Source organism: Amblyomma americanum, chromosome 5 (genome assembly GCF_052857255.1).
Source record: "Amblyomma americanum isolate KBUSLIRL-KWMA chromosome 5, ASM5285725v1, whole genome shotgun sequence".
NCBI lineage: Eukaryota > Metazoa > Arthropoda > Arachnida > Ixodida > Ixodidae > Amblyomma > Amblyomma americanum.
The window spans coordinates 137,881,650-137,902,459 of record NC_135501.1 but is presented as its reverse complement, the minus strand read 5'-3'; the positions used below and the strand labels follow the sequence as shown (position 1 = coordinate 137,902,459).

At 48.9% G+C, this 20,810-nt stretch overlaps 1 protein-coding gene across 6 annotated transcripts in view; it reads left to right on the top strand.

The window, feature by feature from the left end:
* The window catches only part of LOC144132767 (sperm-specific sodium:proton exchanger-like), a 289,947-nt gene that overhangs the window by 266,227 nt on the left and 2,910 nt on the right, over positions 1 to 20,810 (top strand). For all 6 annotated transcript variants that reach the window (XM_077665414.1, XM_077665411.1, XM_077665413.1 and 3 more), the window contains exons 10-24: positions 1,629 to 1,819; positions 2,475 to 2,645; positions 3,265 to 3,362; positions 3,689 to 3,749; positions 4,618 to 4,899; positions 5,809 to 6,012; positions 6,883 to 7,068; positions 8,590 to 8,754; positions 10,042 to 10,167; positions 11,224 to 11,322; positions 12,050 to 12,367; positions 13,419 to 13,616; positions 14,590 to 14,781; positions 16,860 to 17,021; positions 20,048 to 20,206. In XM_077665414.1, coding sequence (XP_077521540.1) covers positions 1,629 to 1,819; positions 2,475 to 2,645; positions 3,265 to 3,362; positions 3,689 to 3,749; positions 4,618 to 4,899; positions 5,809 to 6,012; positions 6,883 to 7,068; positions 8,590 to 8,754; positions 10,042 to 10,167; positions 11,224 to 11,322; positions 12,050 to 12,367; positions 13,419 to 13,616; positions 14,590 to 14,781; positions 16,860 to 17,021; positions 20,048 to 20,206 — 2,612 coding nt within the window. The remainder of the gene's footprint in view (positions 1 to 1,628; positions 1,820 to 2,474; positions 2,646 to 3,264; positions 3,363 to 3,688; positions 3,750 to 4,617; positions 4,900 to 5,808; positions 6,013 to 6,882; positions 7,069 to 8,589; positions 8,755 to 10,041; positions 10,168 to 11,223; positions 11,323 to 12,049; positions 12,368 to 13,418; positions 13,617 to 14,589; positions 14,782 to 16,859; positions 17,022 to 20,047; positions 20,207 to 20,810) is intronic.

Sequence of the window (20,810 nt, the reverse complement as noted above, 5' to 3'; positions counted from 1 at the left end):
TCTCAAGTCAGTGTTCGGCGCGCTCCTTTAAAGAACGGCAGGTGTTGAGTGAATGGCTTGAGTGGAAGGAAAAAATAATTCCATATGAGGATCTCTCCGAGGGGTTGCTCGCTAAAGGAATGTTAAGAATGTCACTCAGTAGTGCGAAAAGAATAGTATCCACTGCTCCAGTCGCCCCCTCTTTGCTTCGATCATCTATGCGTATCTACCATCATTAATTGTTCCTTTAACGGCTCCATTAGGGATATTACTTAAGAAGGAGCCCGCAACACACAATATAAAATCACTAAATTTTTACAAATACAATTTATGCACAGAGAACATACAGGTAAATGAAGGAACCGAAACTACGATATAGCAGATCAGAAAACGTGAGAATGTAATAATACATTAAAGGGACGGTTACTTAAAACAGCTCCGGCCGCCGCGGTGGCTCAGTGGTTATGGCGCTCGGCTGCTGGCCCGAAAGACGCGGGTTCGATGCCGGCCGCGGCGGTCGAATTTCGATGGAGGCGAAATTCTAGAGTCCCGTGTACTGTGCGATGTCAGTGCGCGTTAAAGAACCCCAGATGATTGAAATTCCCGGAGCCCTTCACTGTACGGCGTCCCTCATAGCCTGAGCCGCTTTGGGACGTCGAACACCAATAAACCATAAGCTACAAACTGAAAACAGTTCCAACGGAATACTGGGCTCGTTAGCAATTCACTGAGGGAGCACATACATGCCACTCGTCTCTGGCTGGATGTAAGGCAGACCTCTTCCGTCAGCTTATGGCGAGGCGTTTCTGGACAAAGAGACTATATGCGGATCTGCAAATTCCAAGGACATTTATAATGTGTCTAATTTCACAAGAAACACTTCGATTATTATGAAATATTTGGGCAGCCATGCATGACGTGATTTGCCGACTTAGGAGAGTTAACGAACAGTGACGAGAGTTTAACGGTAACGAGAGGTTTAAGAATACCCTGATGTGTATGCTCATCCCAGCAATTCTGGGCAAAAGCATTTTTAAACAGGAAAGACTTTATGAGCGCAGTTTTTTCACATGTTGTAATATTTCACTATAGCAATCAATTTACTCGTACGTCTCCCGTCTGCAGGCTTACAATTTGTTGCTATTAACGTTTTTGCTACCGCCAGAAGCGTTCCGCTTTGGTTTCCTATGGCAGTCTTAACTGCTCGATGCTAGCGATGGAAACAGCATAAACGAAAGAATTTGCTGCATACCTGGAGAGTGGATTATTACCTTCATAATTTTCATAACAGTGCCTTACAATTTTTTAATATTCAATTTTTCCCTCCAAGAATGTTGGACATGTATCGTGAACGCATTCCTGGAGCACACAGCAAGATGGCTCAGATCGGAGAGATTAACTGCAAAGCTTGAAAGGAACAACGTTATGTAAGCTGTGGAGTGGGTCTCGACATTAGAGAGATTTAGCATAGCGCAATCCGTAATGCGCTACCGCGAGCCGACTCCTCGAGGCGCCAGCTGCGCAGGCACAGCTTGGTCTTCGGATCGCGATATGTTAAATCTCTCTAATATGCTCTCCGCGTGTGAAAGATGTACGGTGCGTATCACATGCGTTCACATGAGGGCGTTGTTTCCTCTGCGCATGCGCAGGCATGAACGCCCTGTCGGCCTGGAAGCAGTCCAACATGGTGAACGCGGTGCGCCACCTGCGCGAGGTGCAGAAGCGCTCGCTGCAGGTGCACCGCGAGGACGTGTTCCTGACGGACGCCGACTGGAAGTACGTGGAGCAGTACACCGCCATCGGAAACCCCTACAACCCCAAGGACAGCGGACACGACGGGGTGAGACTGCTGCGCTTCTCCTTTTGTATGTGTTTGCTTCGGCACCGCCGAGAGTATTTTTCACAGCTGGCAACGTAGTTCAAATGTGTGTGTGTACATGTGAATGCAGAGAGTATTGTGCGTTGTATGTCTATTTTTGTATTCGCACAGCTAAGAGTGCTTTTCACAGGGTGCTTAAGACAGCTCATATCAGTGCCTACATACAAAGCACACTACACAACGCGTTTTGTACGTGTGCGCATGTCCGAACTCTATTCCTCCTTGCGGAAACTTTCCGTACTAGAGAAGAAGTTGCCTCAGTGCGACTCACAATGTAACACAGTCCCAGTTGATACCCCACTGGAGCAAATTATACACTGAAATCTCGGTGGTTAACGCTCACGATTCACTCCAATTTCGAGACAGCAGGAATGTTCATTCAGTTCTTTGTGACCCAGTCCAGGCGTCTCACACATATACAGTATATATATATATATATATATATATATATATATATATATATATATATATATATATATATATATATATATATATATATATATATATATATATATATATATATATATATATATATATTAGTTCACGGACACGGAATTCGGTGAATTCAAGTGAACTGACTCTTACTATGGCCTCGTGTGCAATGCCCCCTGGACAGGAGGACCAGAGCACGGCGTGCAACAGCGCCCTGCCGGCGTACATGTTCCGCAAGCTGAGCCACGTGTCCCTGTGCCCCGACTGCTCGGAGCACCACCTCTGCCAGCCGTCGCAGCAAGAGAAAGACGAGATGCTCAACGAGGCACGCGTGCGCATGATCTCCGCCCAGAAGGTATATTATATATATGTAGGAATTCAATCTCAGTAACCATGCAGCTTGTCCGTTCCGATTAGAGCCGACTGGTACCATCGGGCGGTTGCCCTCCCACCTACGGGGCAGAAACGTGGAGGCTTACTAAAAGGGTTCAGCTTAAGGTAAGGAGAGCGCAGCTAGCTATGAAAAGAAAAATGATAGGTGTAACGTTAAGAGACCGGTAGATGCCAGAGTGGGGGAGGGACCAAACACGGAATAACGACATCCTGGTCGAAATCAAGAGGAAGAAATGGGCTCGGGCAGGGCATGTGATGCGAAGGCAAGACAACCGCTGGTCCTTAAGGGTAACGGAGTAGATTCCAAGACAAGGCAAGCGTAGCAGGGGGCGGCAGGAGGGTGTAGGTGGGCGGAAGTATGAGGAGGTGGGGTGGCCGCAGCTGGCACAGGACAGGGCTAATAGGAGAGACAAGGGAGAGGCCCTCGTCCTGCAGTGGGTGTAGTCAGGCTAGTGATGATGATGACTACGTCTTTGCACGGAGCTGTACTGCTCTTTCTGGTGCAGCTGTTTGGGGTGCCAGAGAACTTCGCCGGCTTCCGTATACCAACTTATCGGTACTCTCGATTCTTCTCCGTTTAGGTTCACTACTGGCGTCAGTTCGAGTCCGGACTGCTGCTGAGAGACAGCGCGTCGGTGCTTGTGTCTGCTGCGGATGCCGTCGCCGACAAGCCTGACCAGTAATTATGCGTCTTTCTTCCGGTTCCGCTCTGATGGCTTGTGTGTTGAGCTTTAAGTTTCTGCAGAAGCTTCCGTACCATCGTCATTGTGCTACGCTACCCCGTTGTCGATATGGCGCCTTGGTTTAAATACAAGAACTCTGAAGCCTTTCTCAAACAGATTGCTTGATAATGAGAAAAATGATCCATGATGTTTGGCCGCAAATGTATTGCCAAGTTTATCGTCTTGCGCGAAGACAGATTACAAATCGAAGTTCTGGTTCGTCGTGTGGGCAGTAAATCAGTAGTATGGAATTTTAACTCTCCTCTGTACCACCCCATTGCAGGTTTATTACCGTAGACGAGCTGCGGAAGAACTGGGAAGTCAACAGAGTCTACAAGTGGTTGGTGAGTGAGCAGTGCGCGCAGCTGCCTCCATTATTATTTCACGCAGTGCGTCTATTCCAGCAATTACGCTGCTAATTGTTTCATGCAAATATCTTCAATGCTTCAATTCTGTCCCAGATGAAAAAAGCTTACATTTCCAGCAGGATTACGGGATCGGAAACCGTGCCCTTTCATCTGGAAACGATTCCCAGCTGGAACGTCTGCTTCCACCAGGAAAATTTCATGTTCAGCTGGTTATAGAATCAGAAGTCGAAGGGTTTCTCGCTTCCAGCTTGTGAATTTTAACTTCTAGCTAGCTCCAGCTGGTGTATCTCTTCCACGTCCAGCTGAAAGTAAAATGAAAACTTTTTCAGCCACTCCACGCTCTAAACACAAATACGCCTATATGGGAATAAAAGGTGATGATGATGGTGATTTTTATGGCGCTAGGGTATCTGTACGTGGCCAAAGAGCGCCATGGCACAAGGTTGTTTCTTCTACTCAAGGTGCACTTTCCAAGCATTTCGCCCTAAAGAAGCCGAGCATCAGGCAGGGGAATGTATCACCGGTGGGTACCCGGCGGCAATGGGGATCGAACCCTGCACCTCCTGCATGCGAGGCGGATGCTCAGACCTCTAGGCCACCGCTGCGGTATCGGGAGTAAATGGGGAGTAAGCTGTCCTGTAATGCACTCCATTTTATGAAATGTAGTGCACTAGAGGACAGCTTACTCTCTTTTTACTCCTTTCTGTTTAGAGTACAGCTGTAAATTGAGCAGTAGGAGTGCTTTTCTAGCTGGAGTTAATGTTTCCATTTTCATGTGGGTATTTGTGGTGCGAAGGAAAGGGGCCTCCGTATAACTGCTCAATATCCACTCGGCGCCCCGCAGCAAGACCATTTCGTAGACCCCGTGACTGAGAAGCAGGCGTACACGGAGACCCGCTGGCGAGAGAAGATGCCCGCCGAGGCGTGGCGAAGGCCCTTCTTCGTGGCCACACAGCACGCCACCTTCAACTTCGTGCTCATCCTGGTGCTGGCCACGGATGTGGCCTGTAGCGTGGCCGAGCTGGTGCTGCGCCTGGGCAGCTGCGGACAGTGCTTCGCCACCTGGGTGCTGCGCTGGACTAACCTGGCCTTCGTCGCCTTCTACTTCTTCGAGCTCGTCTTCAAGGTGAGCATGAGGTTACTCTTTCAGGACAGAACAGTTTGTTGTAACAGTCTCTGAACAACAGATCAGTCTGTCGTAACAACAGGGCAACCTTGTGTCGTACAAGGGTCAGTCTGCTGTACAACACTATTGTACAACAACAAGCAAATATGTCGTAACGACAGGGCAGTCTTTTGTTGTACAACACGTTAGTGTGTCACACAAAAGATAGTGTGTTGTACAACACAGGCTTCTCTTGTTCAACACAGGTTTCATTGGTACAACACGATTTTGTGTCGTTACGACAGGATAATTCTGTTGTATTTTTTGAGGGGGCTGACGATGTTGCTCCGCGCGATCACATATCAATGGAAACGTCGGTCGACGGCCGACGTACAAATACCTTCAGTCGTTTTGTACAAAGGACGAATGCGCAACTGACTCGGTCAGGCCAGAGCGAGGAGCTCCTGCTCCTGCAGCTCCGCCCGCGAAGGGTAACGTGGTTTGACGTCCTGTATACATGAGCTTGCAGTTACATTTCAGGGTCCATGAACGGACGGGAGGGCACATGTGTGAAGGATTCGGGCAGGTTAGCGCGAGCTCAGGCTTAACCTTTTTGATATTCAGTAACAAGCCTCAGGCCACAGTCGCAAAGCTCTTTGTGAGTGTGTCTCCAAACATGAAATGAATCGGTGACTGAGATTTATCTGTCGTTTTGCTGGCGATTACAGGCAGTGAAATGCTCAAGCGACTGAAGTTCCTTCCCACAATACTTCTTTCCTCATAGCAACGATTGAGCTAGACCTCTCAAAAATTTCCCTCGTGCTTTCTCCGAGATTGTTCTGCCATGGCGTTTTTCTATGTGTCGGGGCCATATTCACCCGTACAGTACAGGTTTTATGGGGAACGCAATGGTATCGTCTTCATTCGCAGCTGCTGGGTCGCGGTCTGCGGGCACACTTCAAGAGCTACTGGAACGTGGTGGATTTTGTGGTACTCTGGGCGTCCATCGCGTCGGCGGCCATCGAGATGGAGATGGAACTGGCCGGATCCTGGTACTCGCCCTACATCGTGGTCATCCGCTTCTGCCGAGTCGTGCGACTCCTCCACTTCCACCGGCTGCTCCGCGTGTTCCTGGTCAGTGCAGTGCCTATGTCTTTGCGTCTCCCTTCGTGAAATGCGGCTAGAACTGTTCAATGGCAAATGACCCTAGACAAGGCCACGTGACAACTAGCTGCGTCAGTGGCGTCGCAGTGGTTAACGTATCAGGGCACTCTGTGTTTTTTTGTGATTTTTACTGAGACTTTGACTATACTGTAACATTGGTTTTCTCGTGTTTTTTTTTCGTCGTAGCCTGCCCTCTTTGCTTTGTCTGCTGGCCTGTGACTTTAACTGTTTTGTGCCTTTTGTTCCCTCTTCTTTTTAGTTTAGTTTTTGTTATTACTGCCTTGATTTTTCTTTTAATTTGTCTTTTTTTTTCTTTGGGACATTTAGCTGCTTTTCATTTCTTTTGAATTGGCGTTAAGCCTGGCAAAGCGATGCTTGTCGTGGCTCCCTCTCTGTTTCTTTTTTACATCTTCTAAGAAGAACAATAAGAGGAGGCACCAAGTCTTCTGGCTTTGTGTTCTGCTGATAGCAATGCGCAGGCCCTCAAGAACAACAAAACCGGATAAAATATGCCCCAATGTGCTTTAAGCAATTCATTGCACCTCCTTTTCACCTATGGTTTCGTTTTCCGGTAGCTCTGTCATTCTTCAGGCTCCGTTCACTGTTATTAGCAAAGAAAACACCGCTCGAAATTTTAGTGTCTTAATTGCTTGGATATGAACCGCGCCTCTGAGTGCAAGTGTTCCCAACGTTTACCGGGCCCCTTGTTATGAAGCACCACGTGCACCTTCCATGGTAATCTTATCTGTCGCTGCGCGATGAATTGCACAGCACGCTGTGAAACAGCTATCCACTGTGTCTCTGCTCTTCCGTCATGACTTCTTCCTCTGTCCCGCACAGCCGGTGGGCACCAAGGTTGCGGACGTGGTGACGAACCGCGTGAACGAGCAGCTCACCGCTGGCTACGACATCGGCCGCGGCTTCATGATGGGCCAGTACGAGGTCAGCAAGTTCCTGGACCACATGGTCGACTACCAGCCCATCGCCGACAAGCTCCGAAAAATATGCGGCGACAGCCGACTCGAGGTGGGTATCTACGGTACTACCGGGCAAGCACAAGGAGGCATATGAATTGTGCTAAGGAGAATTTGAAGACCAGTTGGTTGACAGGCTCGACAGTTTTAAACAGGGCAACTGAGCTTTAAATAGCGGGGGAATAGTCTTTTTTAACGCGATAACGTTAAAAGCCCCGTTCACCAGAAAATCCGGTGTCAGCATTGTCTGCGTGGGCGTTGTGAGCGAAAAATTGAGGGGCACGGCTAGGTGGTCCCCAGAAAGCAACCAATGAGTCAGGTGGGTCACAGAGGTCACGGGACCTTGCAGTCATCACAACCTTCCCACCAGATAGAAAACTGCCCACTGTGGCAGGTGGCAGTTAATGATTGGTCGCTAGGGAAGTGCAACCTGGGTCGCACAAGGTCACCGCTGGGAGCACCTGCCATCGCATGAAAGTGGCACATCGCTTACCCGCTGCACCACTGCGCCAGGAGGAGTATGAGTGAGGACTCCCAAAGATATATAAATGTAAAGAACAAAATACCTTATGCATATATGAAAATTAACTCATTACGCTACCGCGTCATACCCTCCATGCGGAGCTTAAGTGTGCCCTTCAATTTTGTACTCTGCATCGATTATTTGCAAATTTTGACACATCAAATATTAAACGATTTTCCTGAATGCATCAGCTGTGCAGTGGATAAGTTCGTGCTTAATTACAAACAAGCTAAATCAGCGGTTCGCTCCTAGTGCAATTCTACAGGCGCAACTTCAATCTTTCTGGCAGCTTTTGTCGTTCAAAAGCTGAGCCGTATAAGTTGTCAGCCCAGTTAAAGAAATAGCTAGCTGCGCAGTCAAATAAAAAGAATTTTATTAAAAGCTGGGCTTTACCGATCTGAGTCTCCATGCTTTCTACAACAGAAACAAAGCACGTGCTTTCTGGATTGCTCCAAACGCGTGAAGCAAGTTCGCTGTGCCGCTCGCCTAATACTTGCGACAGTTTCTCAAAAAGAAACTGGAGAAAAAATTGCACCAACGATGATACGATTCGATGCGCTAAATCTACGTTAGCATATTGGCTCTACATTTCTTATACACTGAGCGCCTTCCCATTGAGTCTGTCAATTGGGTTTCGCTGTCACTTTTACGTTCCGGTTATGCGTGGACATCTAGTGCTTGCTGGTTGGTGGAGGCCTTCCGGAGAGTGCAGGTGGGAGGAGGGTTTTTGGCAGTGACCCAGGAGGTCGATGGAGGGTGATTGAGTTATGGGTACAGGCCTTATGGAAGATGGAGGTTGAATAGTGCGTGGATGGGTGTCTGGAAGCTTGCACCCATCTAAGGGTTCATCCGGAGAGTGGAGGTTTCACACACACACAGACTGCAGTTTTTTTGGGGGAAGGGGGGGGGGGCAAACAGGACTTTAGTGTTAACGCATAAAATTGTTCTTCATGGGAGAGCCCATACTCTCCCTCCTGCAATGCTAACTGCGGTTTTCACTTATATTTTTTTTTCAACTGATACAACCATGCTGTGACGACGCACACGCAGATTGTACGCGAGCTGGCGACCCTCCAGGACAAGTACCCCAAGGTGGCCGTGGCGGTGAAGACCCGCCGGGCGGTGCGACACGTGCTCAACACGACGCGCGACGAACTCATCGAACTCAAGGAGGCCGGCATGCTGGACGACAGCGTCTTCCACTCGCTCATGGAGGTCTGTATATAGTCTATAGAGCACAGTGTACAGACAGGCCGGAATGAAACGCCAGCATGCATAAGCTGTACTTTTCTACTTTGCACCGGGGTACTCCTTTACAACCGCGGTTCATGAATATATACTTCGGTAGACGAGTTTACCCAGCAACATGAATCAAGCTAGTTTTACACTGACGGTGAAAAAAGTACAGGCAAAATATTTAGTCTTGTTGTCATGCGCTATTCACGTTTCATTCCGGCCTGTGTGACACTGTAATGGTAGCATGTACGAGAGGTGTTCATAATTTCTTCCTCTTAGAGAAATATTTTATTGTGTGGTGAGGTTAAAAGGCTCCACGTACCTTAGAATGCTTCCTTCTCCGGGAGGGCGCGCCACTTCTTGCCGAAGCCCCACTTCTAGCGATGCACCTGTGTCACAAATGAGCTCTCTTTGTGCGATTGGGGATGAGATGGCTACTGACGATGCCAGTAGCGCACTGCATTGCTGCCCTTCACGTCGGATAAGAAGCGTGCACGTACCCTAAACAAGCTCATTCACCTTGAGAAGCATCCAGGGTTCCGGTAATGCGCGATCTTGGCTGTAATATGCACGAGACCTAACAATCGCTCTCATCTTTCTAAGACGTGTACGAGGCCGTAGCACACCCATGGTGGACGGTAATCGGTGCGGCTGGGATTGTATCGAAAAGTGATGCGCTCCTTGGAAAGGGGCCATTTGGAATTTTCAGTTCAGTTCAAAATTATTCACTTCCATCGCTGAAAAGAAATAATCCACGGGGACTCCGAAGTATACCTAATGTGCTCGCAAAGCGATAGCATTAAAAGTTGTTGCTGCCTTTGATGGAAGTGACGTCAGTTGCGGTCTGGAGACATCATTTCCCTCCAGCCAATAGTACATTTTGTGACCGATGACAGATTTTTTCCCCGTGTGGGTTTTAATGCTGTGGCACTAAACCTCAACTCACGTGACGGTTACCACTGCGTAACGCAAGATTCAGAGGTAGCTGTTTGCGGAGGTAGTGTAAAGAGCTGCTCCCACTCAGCATGGCGCATTGCGACACGTTGCAGTGACGTCATTCGTGATGTCATCGCATGCTGGCCAATCAGCGTGGTGTGTCACGCCAACACCATAGCACCGAGAAACACGTACTTAGCAGCCCAGCAGGCAAAAGTTGACACCTCTCGTACGCTTAACTCTTCAAGTATGCTATAGTAGTCAGTGCTATAGCTTGGACGCCCATGCATGCTAAGACTCTGCAACGCTTCGCGCATTGCTCTTGCGCAGACCATCGAGGAGAAGATGATGCGCCTGCATTCTGCGCCCACAAGCATTGTTCCAGCGCCGCCCACGGAGCTGCTCAAGAATGTCAACTGGATCAAGGGCAACGAGGAGCTCTTCAACCACTTCAAGGTAGGTCAACGCAGCCCCTGTTTGCTCTAACAGGCGCTTAACGAAAGGCAGCCCTGCGGCAAATTGTTAGATATTCGAAAGGCTTACCATTCAGCTCATCCTTGAAAGCACGTACCGATTTTACTATCTGTGCCGAACAGTCATCTCATATGGCAGACTGGCAACCATGATGCCAGAAGTTACTTTTGCAGCAGAGACGAATAATAACGACAGGATGGCATAGCCAGATATATCTGCATTTATGCAGCAAGTGAATATACACATAAACAGATAGAAAAAATCGGAAATGAATCAATTTAGTGTCCTTGTATCTTGATCTGCGCTCTAAACACAACTAGGCCTATATGTGATTTAAAAGGTAGTAAGCTGTCCCGTAGCGCACTTTTATAAAAGGGAGTGCACTAGAGGGCAGCATACCCCCTTTTTACTCCTTTCTGTTTAGAGTGTACGTTAGCTGAAATTCTTTGACCTGGAAATCGGTTTCCCTGTGCTGTGGGTCCGAGGTTCTCCGTACCATAATGGCTAGTGCTCTCTGAAAAGCCGTCTGAGGGGGGGGGGGATATTGGCTCATTCGAAACCATTCCAGAAACCACTCAAGGTGCAAGTGGGACAATGCGTTGAACCCTGAAAAGTGATGTCCTGACAAAGAAACCTTTTGTGGGGTCCCTCGCAGCTTACGGCTATTGTAGCACTCCGGGGAATAATGCCGGGTATGCTGTAACGGAACAGGGCTTGGGCAGGGCATGTAATGCGGAGGCAACATAACCGATGGTCGTTAAGGGTAACAGACTGGATTCCAAGGGAATAAGGGAAGCGTAGCAGGGGGCGGCAGAAAGTTAGGTGGCGGATGAGATTAAGGATCGCAGCTGGCAGAGGTCAGGGTTAATTGGAGAGGCATGGGAGAGGCCTTTGCCCTGCAGTGGGCTTAGCCAGGCTGATGATGATTATGATGATGATGACGATGCACGAATTCTCACACATCCCTCAGTTTCTCCGGCTGCTGGGGATGCTTTCTTGTTTCGCTTATGACCACTGACCCGCATGTGCGACTCGCAGGAAAGGGCCACGCTGCAGACTTTCCCATCTGGATGGAGCCTAGGCAAAGAAGGGGAAGAGCCAAGTGGAATCTACATCATTGTCTGCGGCGTTGTCAAGGTAAGTAATGGCCGCGAAGCCCTTACCCACCCGCCTTACAGGGGTACATGCACTTAGTCCCGATAAAGAGTTTCCATATCGTGCAACTACAAAACAAGCCGCACGTACACGGCGGACCTTCACGAGCGCCAAATATGAGGCTTGCTCGCACAAATACAATTCAAGTAGTGTAATTATAAGCGCAGTTTCACTATGCCGGTGTTAAACAAAACGTAATCTACAGGTGCCTGTGAGGGCGCGAAGGGAAAGAGTGAAAACATTTATTTAAATGGCCCATATGCACGTCTGGGTTCGCGTTCTTCAAGGTAGGGTGATTGAGGGTCCTCCTCCAAGATGACGTGCAGGTGCTGAAGGAAAGTGCACCAGGCATAATTTGTTTCGTGGCCAACCCGGGCCTCCCACGTGGGTATGTGGCGAGAAAGTGAGCGGCGTTGCAGCGTGTTGGCTCTTGGGGAATTCCAATAGGTGTGGGGAAGTTTGGGTATGGAGCTGCACACTTGACAGTGGAGTCCCGCTGTTTTTTGTGTGATCTAAGCCCGTTATACTTTATTTTTCATTCTTTTTATGGCCCAACAATATTTTTTGTATTTTGTCTTAGATGAAGCCGTTGGGCAGTGAGTCGTGGCGTCACTCTGTCGCTGTAAACCCCGATGACGAAGACGGCTCGCTCGTTGGAGTGTGAGTGCCATAGTTGGTAACTCGTCTATTGCTCTTGATGTATGCGCAGATCGAAGGCACGGTGACGGAGAAGGACGGCGGCAGCCTGCCCAACACGGACTCGTACCACTGGTTCATGAGCGACGGCCACCTGCAGGACCTGCTCACGGTGGGCGCCGTGCTCGGCGAGCTGGGCGTGCTGACGCGCAAGCCACGCCAGACGCGCGCCACCTGCGAGACGGACGTGCGCGCCTTCCACCTGAGCCAGACGGTGATGCTCGAGGCGATGGCGCGCTTCACCAGGCTGCCCTCGCTCGAGTACCGCCTGTGGCGCAGCTGCGCGCTCAAGGTGGCCCGAAGCATGCTCAGCCTGGAGCCCAAGTACGAGGTAAGAAAGATCCGCCATCTATAACACGTCTTACGGACAAGTTGGAGGACACATTTGGGGTGCGAAAGAACGCTACACACAATATAGTAGAAGTACAATTTCAAACAGCGCTAGACAGCAGGACCAGAAAGAGGAGACAAACACGGCGCTGAACTTGCAACTTTGTCTCCTCCTCTTTCTAGTCCTGTTGTCTAGCGCTGTTTGAAACTGTATTGTTACCATGTAACACCAACTCGCCCAGTCTGCTACGCTTATATAGTAGAAGGACTGGCGCCCCGCTCTTGGCCAGGCTAGGCGACAGTGTCTATCTTTTCTCTTTATCCGAAGTGTCACTACGGCGGAGAAATTGCCGGCAAGGCTAGCCGCGTTAGTCGATGGCACTACCTGAACCTGGCCTAATAAACCTCAAGCATTGTGACCTTCTGTTCTCGCGTCTATTCGCATTGTTTAGCCCGTTGTACCTTCTGGCGGCGCGGGCAGGGCACTTTATTTTTATTTTTTTTCTGCCCAAACTATTATTTTTATTTCTTCTTCATCTGCCCAAACTAATGTTTCCGCAGCGCAGGATCTCATTCCGGATCTTCCTGCATGTAGAGGTCGTCATTGTGGCCTGGCAAGCTGAGTGTAAGTTCTAAGTACCGAGACCAGTTGATAAACTCGATGGACCACCCTGGTTTAAACTTTCACTTTGCGTTACCGGGATTTTTATAGCACAGCTCTTAGGCGCTCGTTCCTGCATTCCGCCTCGGCGTTGTCGGCGTAACAAGTCCCCTGACAACCATGGCAGGTGGCGTTTCGCTCTGCTACCATCTGCCACGGAGAGAGCGGAGGGATGGACAACCGGAAGGTGGCTGCCACGGAACGATCCCGGAGGGTGGCTAGCAGCGTAACATATGAAACCTGCCAGCTCCAACTGTACATATGTGTATAGAAACATGTCTCTGAAATTCTTTAGCTCAGCATATCGCAAAGCTAATTACGCGAAAAGCTGTGATCAACGTTCTCATCTCCGACTATCGTAACCTTCTGCAAATTGTTTCCTCGCGCACAGAACTGGTCCCAGAACAAGCTGATGATGCACCTGGACAACGCGTTCCTGCCGGACCTGAGCGCGGTGAACAGCTACCTGGTGCGACCGTCCATGACAGACGTCATCCTGGTACAAGGCGTTGCCACGGATGTTAACAACTCGGACGAGTTCCTGGGACCCGTGTGCATACCCAGCACCGTCTACTCAATTACCCTCAGGGTGAGCTCACCGCACTCACTGATAATCACTGCCAGGTTTCACACCTCTAACTGCGTCTTCTTACATTGCTATGGCCCCACCTATTGCTCTGATAGTGCGTATCCGTATCGTCCTTCCTGTACGTCGTTCCTGACAAAGTTTCTTTCCTTTTTAACCACAGCCAATGATAACAATGTCCTCACTAGACAACAGTGAAAGCCTCTAAGAGTGTGCTTCGTGATCACAAGTAAGGATCCAGCTGAAGTATTGATCCAATGCCCAACACAGTCATCCAGACTAAATACTCGTCCTAAAGGCTGCATGTCAACGTAGTGGAGAACTGGTGTAAAGATACTCCCTTGGGTATACCATATACATAGTTTTCATCGCCATTATAGCGGCCGCCATCTTTGGGTCCAGAAAGAACTGCGAAAGACCCGGCGTTTTGGTAACCCGCCTATCGCCAACCGGTCCCCGCGTACACTGTGTAAGCTAGCCACAGTAGCCAAAGATGGCGCCCATGACGTCACATGAAAACTATATATATGGCGCACAGTGAAGCGCTTAAATGCCGTCCCTGCATCGAATAGGCTTTTGTAGATTCGTAGAACATCTGAACAGGTTCTACATGTCTCACCTAGCTTGTACTTACCGCCCTAGAGAGTCGTGAGCGGGATTCCCAATGGGCACTGAACCTTCCTTGGACGTCCTACAGATGCCCTGCAGACATCCTGAACGTCCACAGGGCGTTCAAGGGAGTTTCAGTGCCCATTGGGAAGCTCTGCTCTCACCAGAAAACTACTACACGCCGCGAGAGAAATGCTTAAGCCTCAGCCTGGCGTCGATCGCCTGGAGAACTGTGCACTCACGTACTTCAACGAATACCCACTAAACCCGCTCCCTCGCTTTGACTGGTGCGAGCTGCTTTCCTCATTAAAGAGGCCGTAGAGATCTAATGTCTCCCTGCCTTCCGCGGCAATCGACCACCGTGCAGAAGAACGTGTACAACGACCGCACCGTGCTGGTGATCGTGGGCGACGAGAACTTCACGCCCGACGCCAGCCTTGACTGGTCGGGCACGGGGCAGCACCGGCGCGCCAGCGTCATGAACAACTTCGGCCTCTGCCTGCTGCACGATGTGCGCCGCCGGCAGTCCATCATGCCCGACGACGACGAGACGCGAGGGGTGAGCACGCATGGAGCACTCTGTACGCGAGGCCCGTCGCCCGTTTACAGTGCATGACTCGAACATACGTCACAGCAGCGGCCATGGTGGCGAGGCAGGAACACAGTAGAAGCTATGCTTGGTTCGCCATCATTGCGCCTGCGAAGTCACGTTTAGTACTGCGCTGTGTCGTACGATTTATTTCTCGCGCTTTTTGCAGGGTCAAGTATGATGCTAGTTTCAGTTAAAAGCACTCTCCTCTTTCTGTTGAAACCATCAGTTGCTAGCGGCAAGATTATATGTATGTAACATATGCTCCACAACTTCCTGGTTCATCATTTCCTATGGTACATAGAAGTAGATGTGGATGCTTCCGCACGGGTGCCATATTTACCTCCTTATTAGACGATCCCTTTCAGTAAAAAAAGTTACAACCCCGTGAAACTTGCATACTGTGTACATTCTTTGCACACTTGAAGCCTCCGTTGCAATTAAATCTATTTGGCTACATAACGTAAATGTGAACAGTGAGCTACCGCAGGATATGGAACGGACATGTTCCGATCGTACCTTACGAATATACCAGTCAGATGCAGCCGCTGGACATTTCCATCAAGCGGATCTGTCCTGGACGCGTCCTTGCGCCCTTAACCGCTATACTGCCACGGAAAATATTTAAATCGTCCTTTACCGCTATTGCACCTTAAACCGAATTTCGTTGACATAAGGTTTGCTGCTCACGTCGTCAGCTGTCTGTAGCTCAATTACTACTCTCTATCTCGCAAGTTCTTCCCAGTCAAAATTAAAAAAAATGGGGTTCAATTGGGCGTTCTAATTGGTTCCAGTTTGTTTCAATAGTAAGTTTGAGTTCCAATTGGCTTCAAAAATTACGACAGGAATCCCAGTTGGGCTGTTCAAGTCGCGCTTGTCAAATAAACTGTGGGTCTTAGTTGGATGTCATGTTCCAGTTGGACGCCTCACATCCTATCTGTAATCCCAACTGGCCTTTCACATGCCAGTTAAACTGAACGCCAAACAGAAATTAACTGCAGTTGGTTAGCGCCTCACTTGCTAGCATGGAAAGCTTATCCGGCCGGCCAAGAACTGGAAGGAATAGTCCACCGGCCAGTCGCTATAGGCTTTCTCAGGGCTGGAACATCAGGAAAAGGTGCCGCCTTGTCCCTAACCAACTTTCATCCAGTTATTTCCAAACAAAAACTAGTCCAACTTTTCTGGAAGCCATGATTATGTTCACTTTATCACGTCGTTCCAACAAAAAGACCCAACTGGACCTGCCGACCGAATGCACTGCTGGGAATTTCCGAATCTGAAAGTCGAACTTGAAGCCAATGTCTTTTTTTTACTTACTTACTGGTATCTACACATTGCTCTGGACAAGCACAGAGTGGCAGAGTAATTGCATTCTTGTAAAATAAAGCGGTCATGATTAAATGCATTAACTTTGCCCAGAGGGTAACAGCCACTCGCTTCGGCAGAAGGGTTCAGTACGAGGGTATATAAGCTCGAAGAAAATGTGCACTTAGTGGACGTAGACTGATAATTTAGGCCTTGTGTCATGTCTTCTGGTTTAGATTGTTCGTGTGGCTGTGCTTCCAGCTGCTAGTTGCTTCCAGACAATTTGAAAGTTTCTAATTAAACTGTACAGATGGGAGCCAACGGTTAATCATTTCATGCTTAACTGATCCAGGCACTGTAAGTGAAAGCTTCAACTGGGGCCTCCAATTCTTTATAAATAAGCAATCGGGAACTTTACTACAGTAAACTTAAACTGAAAGCCAATTATCTTTTTTTTTACCGGGTTGCAATGGAATGGTATAACCAGCTGGGGCACAAAACCACGCACGTCTTGAAGCTTTCAGTCCACAAGAACGTGAAAGATGTGGATGTGGGTGAATCTGTTCGCCCAAAAAAATAACAGATCAGTGCCGCATCACTTTAATGGAAAAAATCGTAGCCCATAGTGCAACGTGTTCGTTAGCCCGCTGTGCGAAAGCGGCAGAATGACCAAGGTAGGGTGACGGTATAGGGCCTTGTGCGTAGTTTATCATCCCTCTCTTTTTCTTCATCCCCTCGCACAGCGGTCGTGGTCGGACAACTTCCGGCGACGGTTCATGTCGAACGCGGACCCATCCCAGCTGGCCGCCGGAAAGCGACGACTTTCTATGTTCAGCGCCGGCGACAAACTGGGATTGGACAACCCGTCCTTCGTCACCGACAACCACCAGAACGAAGACAAGCCGGTGGGTATTGCGGCGCCCTTACTGGTGTCACTATGGTGTGCAGCGCGCAGAAACACTAGGTGACAGGGTAGCCTCGCTCACAGACGGCAACCCGCAGCCGCCCGCATTCTGGTGGCATCTTAATTTTGTTCGCAAAGACAACCGTTTCGGGACTGCTGCCATGCCGTGGTTTAATTCATTGTTTAGGAATTTGCATGAAACTTGCCTTCCGCGATCCCAACTATGATATCCTTCACTGTAAAAAAAAAAGTACATGACTGTACTAAGCGGAACTAGATGACACCACAGCCATGGGCCTCTGTCGCTGCCATATTTTAGTGACACCTTGCAATAGTTCCCTCCTATGTTCGCCCTGTACTTTTATTTCACAGGTAGACTATTTACAGTACTCTCTCTAAACTATCTTCGCGCGTTAATACAAATAATGTCGTTATCGATTAGTTGAGCCGAATATGCCACATTACATAATAAATTAACAAAAAGGTTAATACTACTAGATAAATTCTGACGAAATTTTCAACAGGTGCCGAAACATCTTCGTTATAGAAATGCTGCATTATAAACACAGGTGACACTGGATATAAATATACCATAAGCCAGGAAGGGTGGTACAGTTGAACCTAGATAATTGGAAGCCCGTCAGACCACGTAATGCATTCCTATTAAACGGGTTTTCTCTTTATCCCATCCCGAAGCAAAATTAAAAAGCCATGCACGAAACGTTGTTCAACCGCTTGCAACACTTTACATTTGCAACCTTGCACTCAACAGTGCTGCGGTCGACGTTTAACGATTAACTACTCCTACAACGGGAGCTCGTTTGGCCTACGTCGTGGTCGCCGCGTCACTGCCAGCCGCCCGAAATTCGGTCACAGCAGCTCCGACGTCCGCAAGATATGGTAGCGTATATCTCTTGATGTAACTCGGTTATTGGCAAAGCTCTTCCCCGTTCGCCAGCGTTTCCATACTCCGACGTCCTCGGCGAACACGTGAGCAGTGGCCAAGGTCGGATACACGTCAGGTCAGCTGCGCGCCATTGCTTTTAAAACGCTTGCGCAGAAGGGCAGCTGTCGGTTGAAAAGGACGACAGGGCAGCACAATTCGGGACAGCGCCCAGCTATATCACTAAGCCTGGTGGCGTATCACGTTCTGTTCTGCAGTCACTCGGTCTCTTTCTTACGTCACGGATGATGTCAACACGCTATTTTCGAAGCCACATGTGCCACGTGGTGGTAGCCAAATGAACTAGAATTAAGCCTCCGCCATTAGCTCCGGCAGCGCACCGTTGAAACAAGCCGCGGCCTCTGCGATCAAGCGCTTGATGGAGCTTGCACATGGTCCATCCAGGCGCGGCGCAGTGCGTTTCATATCGACGAGTCAGGGCCGTTTCACATGCTGCGAATTTCACCGCGCGGCACTGCGAATTCGTTCGCTCTGGGGCGGAGAGGGCCGCCGCTCTTGCCGCAGACGGCTTGCGAACGATTTCCGTCCGGTTGGAATTCGTTCGCAGCGTCGGTGTGTTCGCTCTGCGACTGACCAATAGAGAGCATCCTTTGCTTGGCTCCCCGCCAGGCTTGGCTTGGCCAGCTATGGCTGTCCTTGCACTCACGCCTCACGGGTCTGACGTCACTTGCGGCCACGTGCCACAGCTGAATGATTTCATTCAGCGCACCAACGTACTTTTTGAATAATTCAGAACTGTTTACTTTAATAAAAAACATTCAAAATATTTTTTTGTGTCTAAAAACACGCATGACTACAACAACACGACCACATTCCTTATTGCATTAATGCCACGTTAATCACGAGTTCCATGAGCAGTCATCTAGCAACCCTGCTGTCACACGGAACGAATTCGCAGGTCCTGCGTTGCATGTGAAACGACTGAGCGGCAATCGCATTGCGGCGTCAACGGCGGGACCGAATTCTCAGTGCCGCGCGGTGAAATTCGCAGCATGTGAAACGACGCTTAGGCGAGGTGTGCGGCGCGCGCGAGATAGGAACTATGCTCCGAGTTGGTGCCGGCGCAGTATGGCGGTTAGGCGCCGGTGCGACTGCAGAAGGTCGCTTTGGCCAGTGTGATGTCACTGTGCCACGTGCTAAGTCAAAGTGCCGCCGCGATGGTGCGTGAAGCACTGAAGAGTCCGATATTAAGCCTCGTGTTTATTAATGCTGGCTCGCGCGCCTAGTACAAGCGGCGCGACGCTCCGTACCGGTCGAACTCGGGTGTTCCCGAAATTGAGGTGAACTCGGGCGTTCCCCACATAGCGCATCCCAGTTCGAATCAACCGAGCATGTACAAGCTCCGGCACGAGGTATCCGGCAAAATATACATTATTATAGTTACGGAACCACAATTGTGCAAATCATCGGTCATTTCGAATTATCGAGTTTTTGCCGTACTCGCAGCCCGTCAGACAGCCTAGAAGCTGACCATGGCACTCGAAAAGTCTACGTTTTACATACAACGTGAATCCTCAGGCAAAAGGTCTCAAGTTCATTTTCTGCCTTCCCGAAAGGGAGGGAGGGAGGGGTGGCATTTAATGGTAAAATCGACTTCATGATTATTATGATGATGATGATGATAATGCGTTATAGCTTACCCTTTGTATCGTGCAAACACCATCGTTTTTAGACACGACACACACTACGGTTGTGCCATGTGTTGATAACAGCAGCAAATGTTCATGTGATTGATGGGGAAAGCAGTTTTGTTCCTGGTTGTTTACTCTGGCTGATCCACCAGAAGGGTGACGTCACAAATAAAGTAGCAGCACCGAGGTATTGTGGGGTTGTCACAGAGAGAATGACCCAGGAAATTTGATATTTTTATGGCAGCGCAGTCGCCTTTTCATGCAGAAATGAACACCAAGGGGTACCCTATTAGCATAGCGTCATGCTATTGTTGCCTTTCCTTTCAGTGTATGTGTAATACTCTGAACCAGTAATGGATGTAGTGCAGACGAGATGTAAAAAAGTCCGTGCAATCACAATCTCCCTTACAATTTAGCAACGTTTCTTCACAGAAATCCTGGACCGACAAATTCCGGGTGCGCTTTGGTCCCACCGAGCAAACAACAGGTAACCCCAATGCAGGCAATGCACACGACCGCAACAATCGACGCATGTCCATGTTCTGTCGCATGGAGAGGATCGACAGTTACGGCAATGTAAATGACCTGCAGGTATGTCTAAATGCAACATATTGGACACATGTGCAAAACTACACAAATGCACCATTCAGCCATCGTTTTGTTTTATACATGGTTTTCAAAAACAGACCTAATGAACAGGAATCAAACTCAGCACGAATATCCTGGATATGTTGGAAAACCACATAAAATTTATCCGTTATTGTTGTTCTTTTCCTCTAACAAAAATGCCTCACCCTACACCAACCCTCAAAAGACAGTGTCCATAAAGAAAAGATGCATGTATCTCTTCCGGGAGACATCAGAGAACTGTGCAAGAAATGAACTGCGAGTGTTTCTTCCAATTTGTGCATTGAAAAATAGACATGCTAGATACCTAAGCCACAGAGGAACACACCATGATGCACCTAAGGTTTCTTTCAAAAAGGTATGCAACATTAGCACTTCAACCTTGTGCTTGCTCTTGACGAAGGAACAGACTTCCAAATTTCAGTTATGAGAACAGTGAAGGTACACTACAGTGAGATGCAGTGATCAACCTTCTGATTGCTGTTGTGCTTGGTTTTATTGTGCATAAATAGCCGAGGCTGTAATGCATTAAGCACAAGATTAGCTATCTCAGTTGTGGTGTTCTACA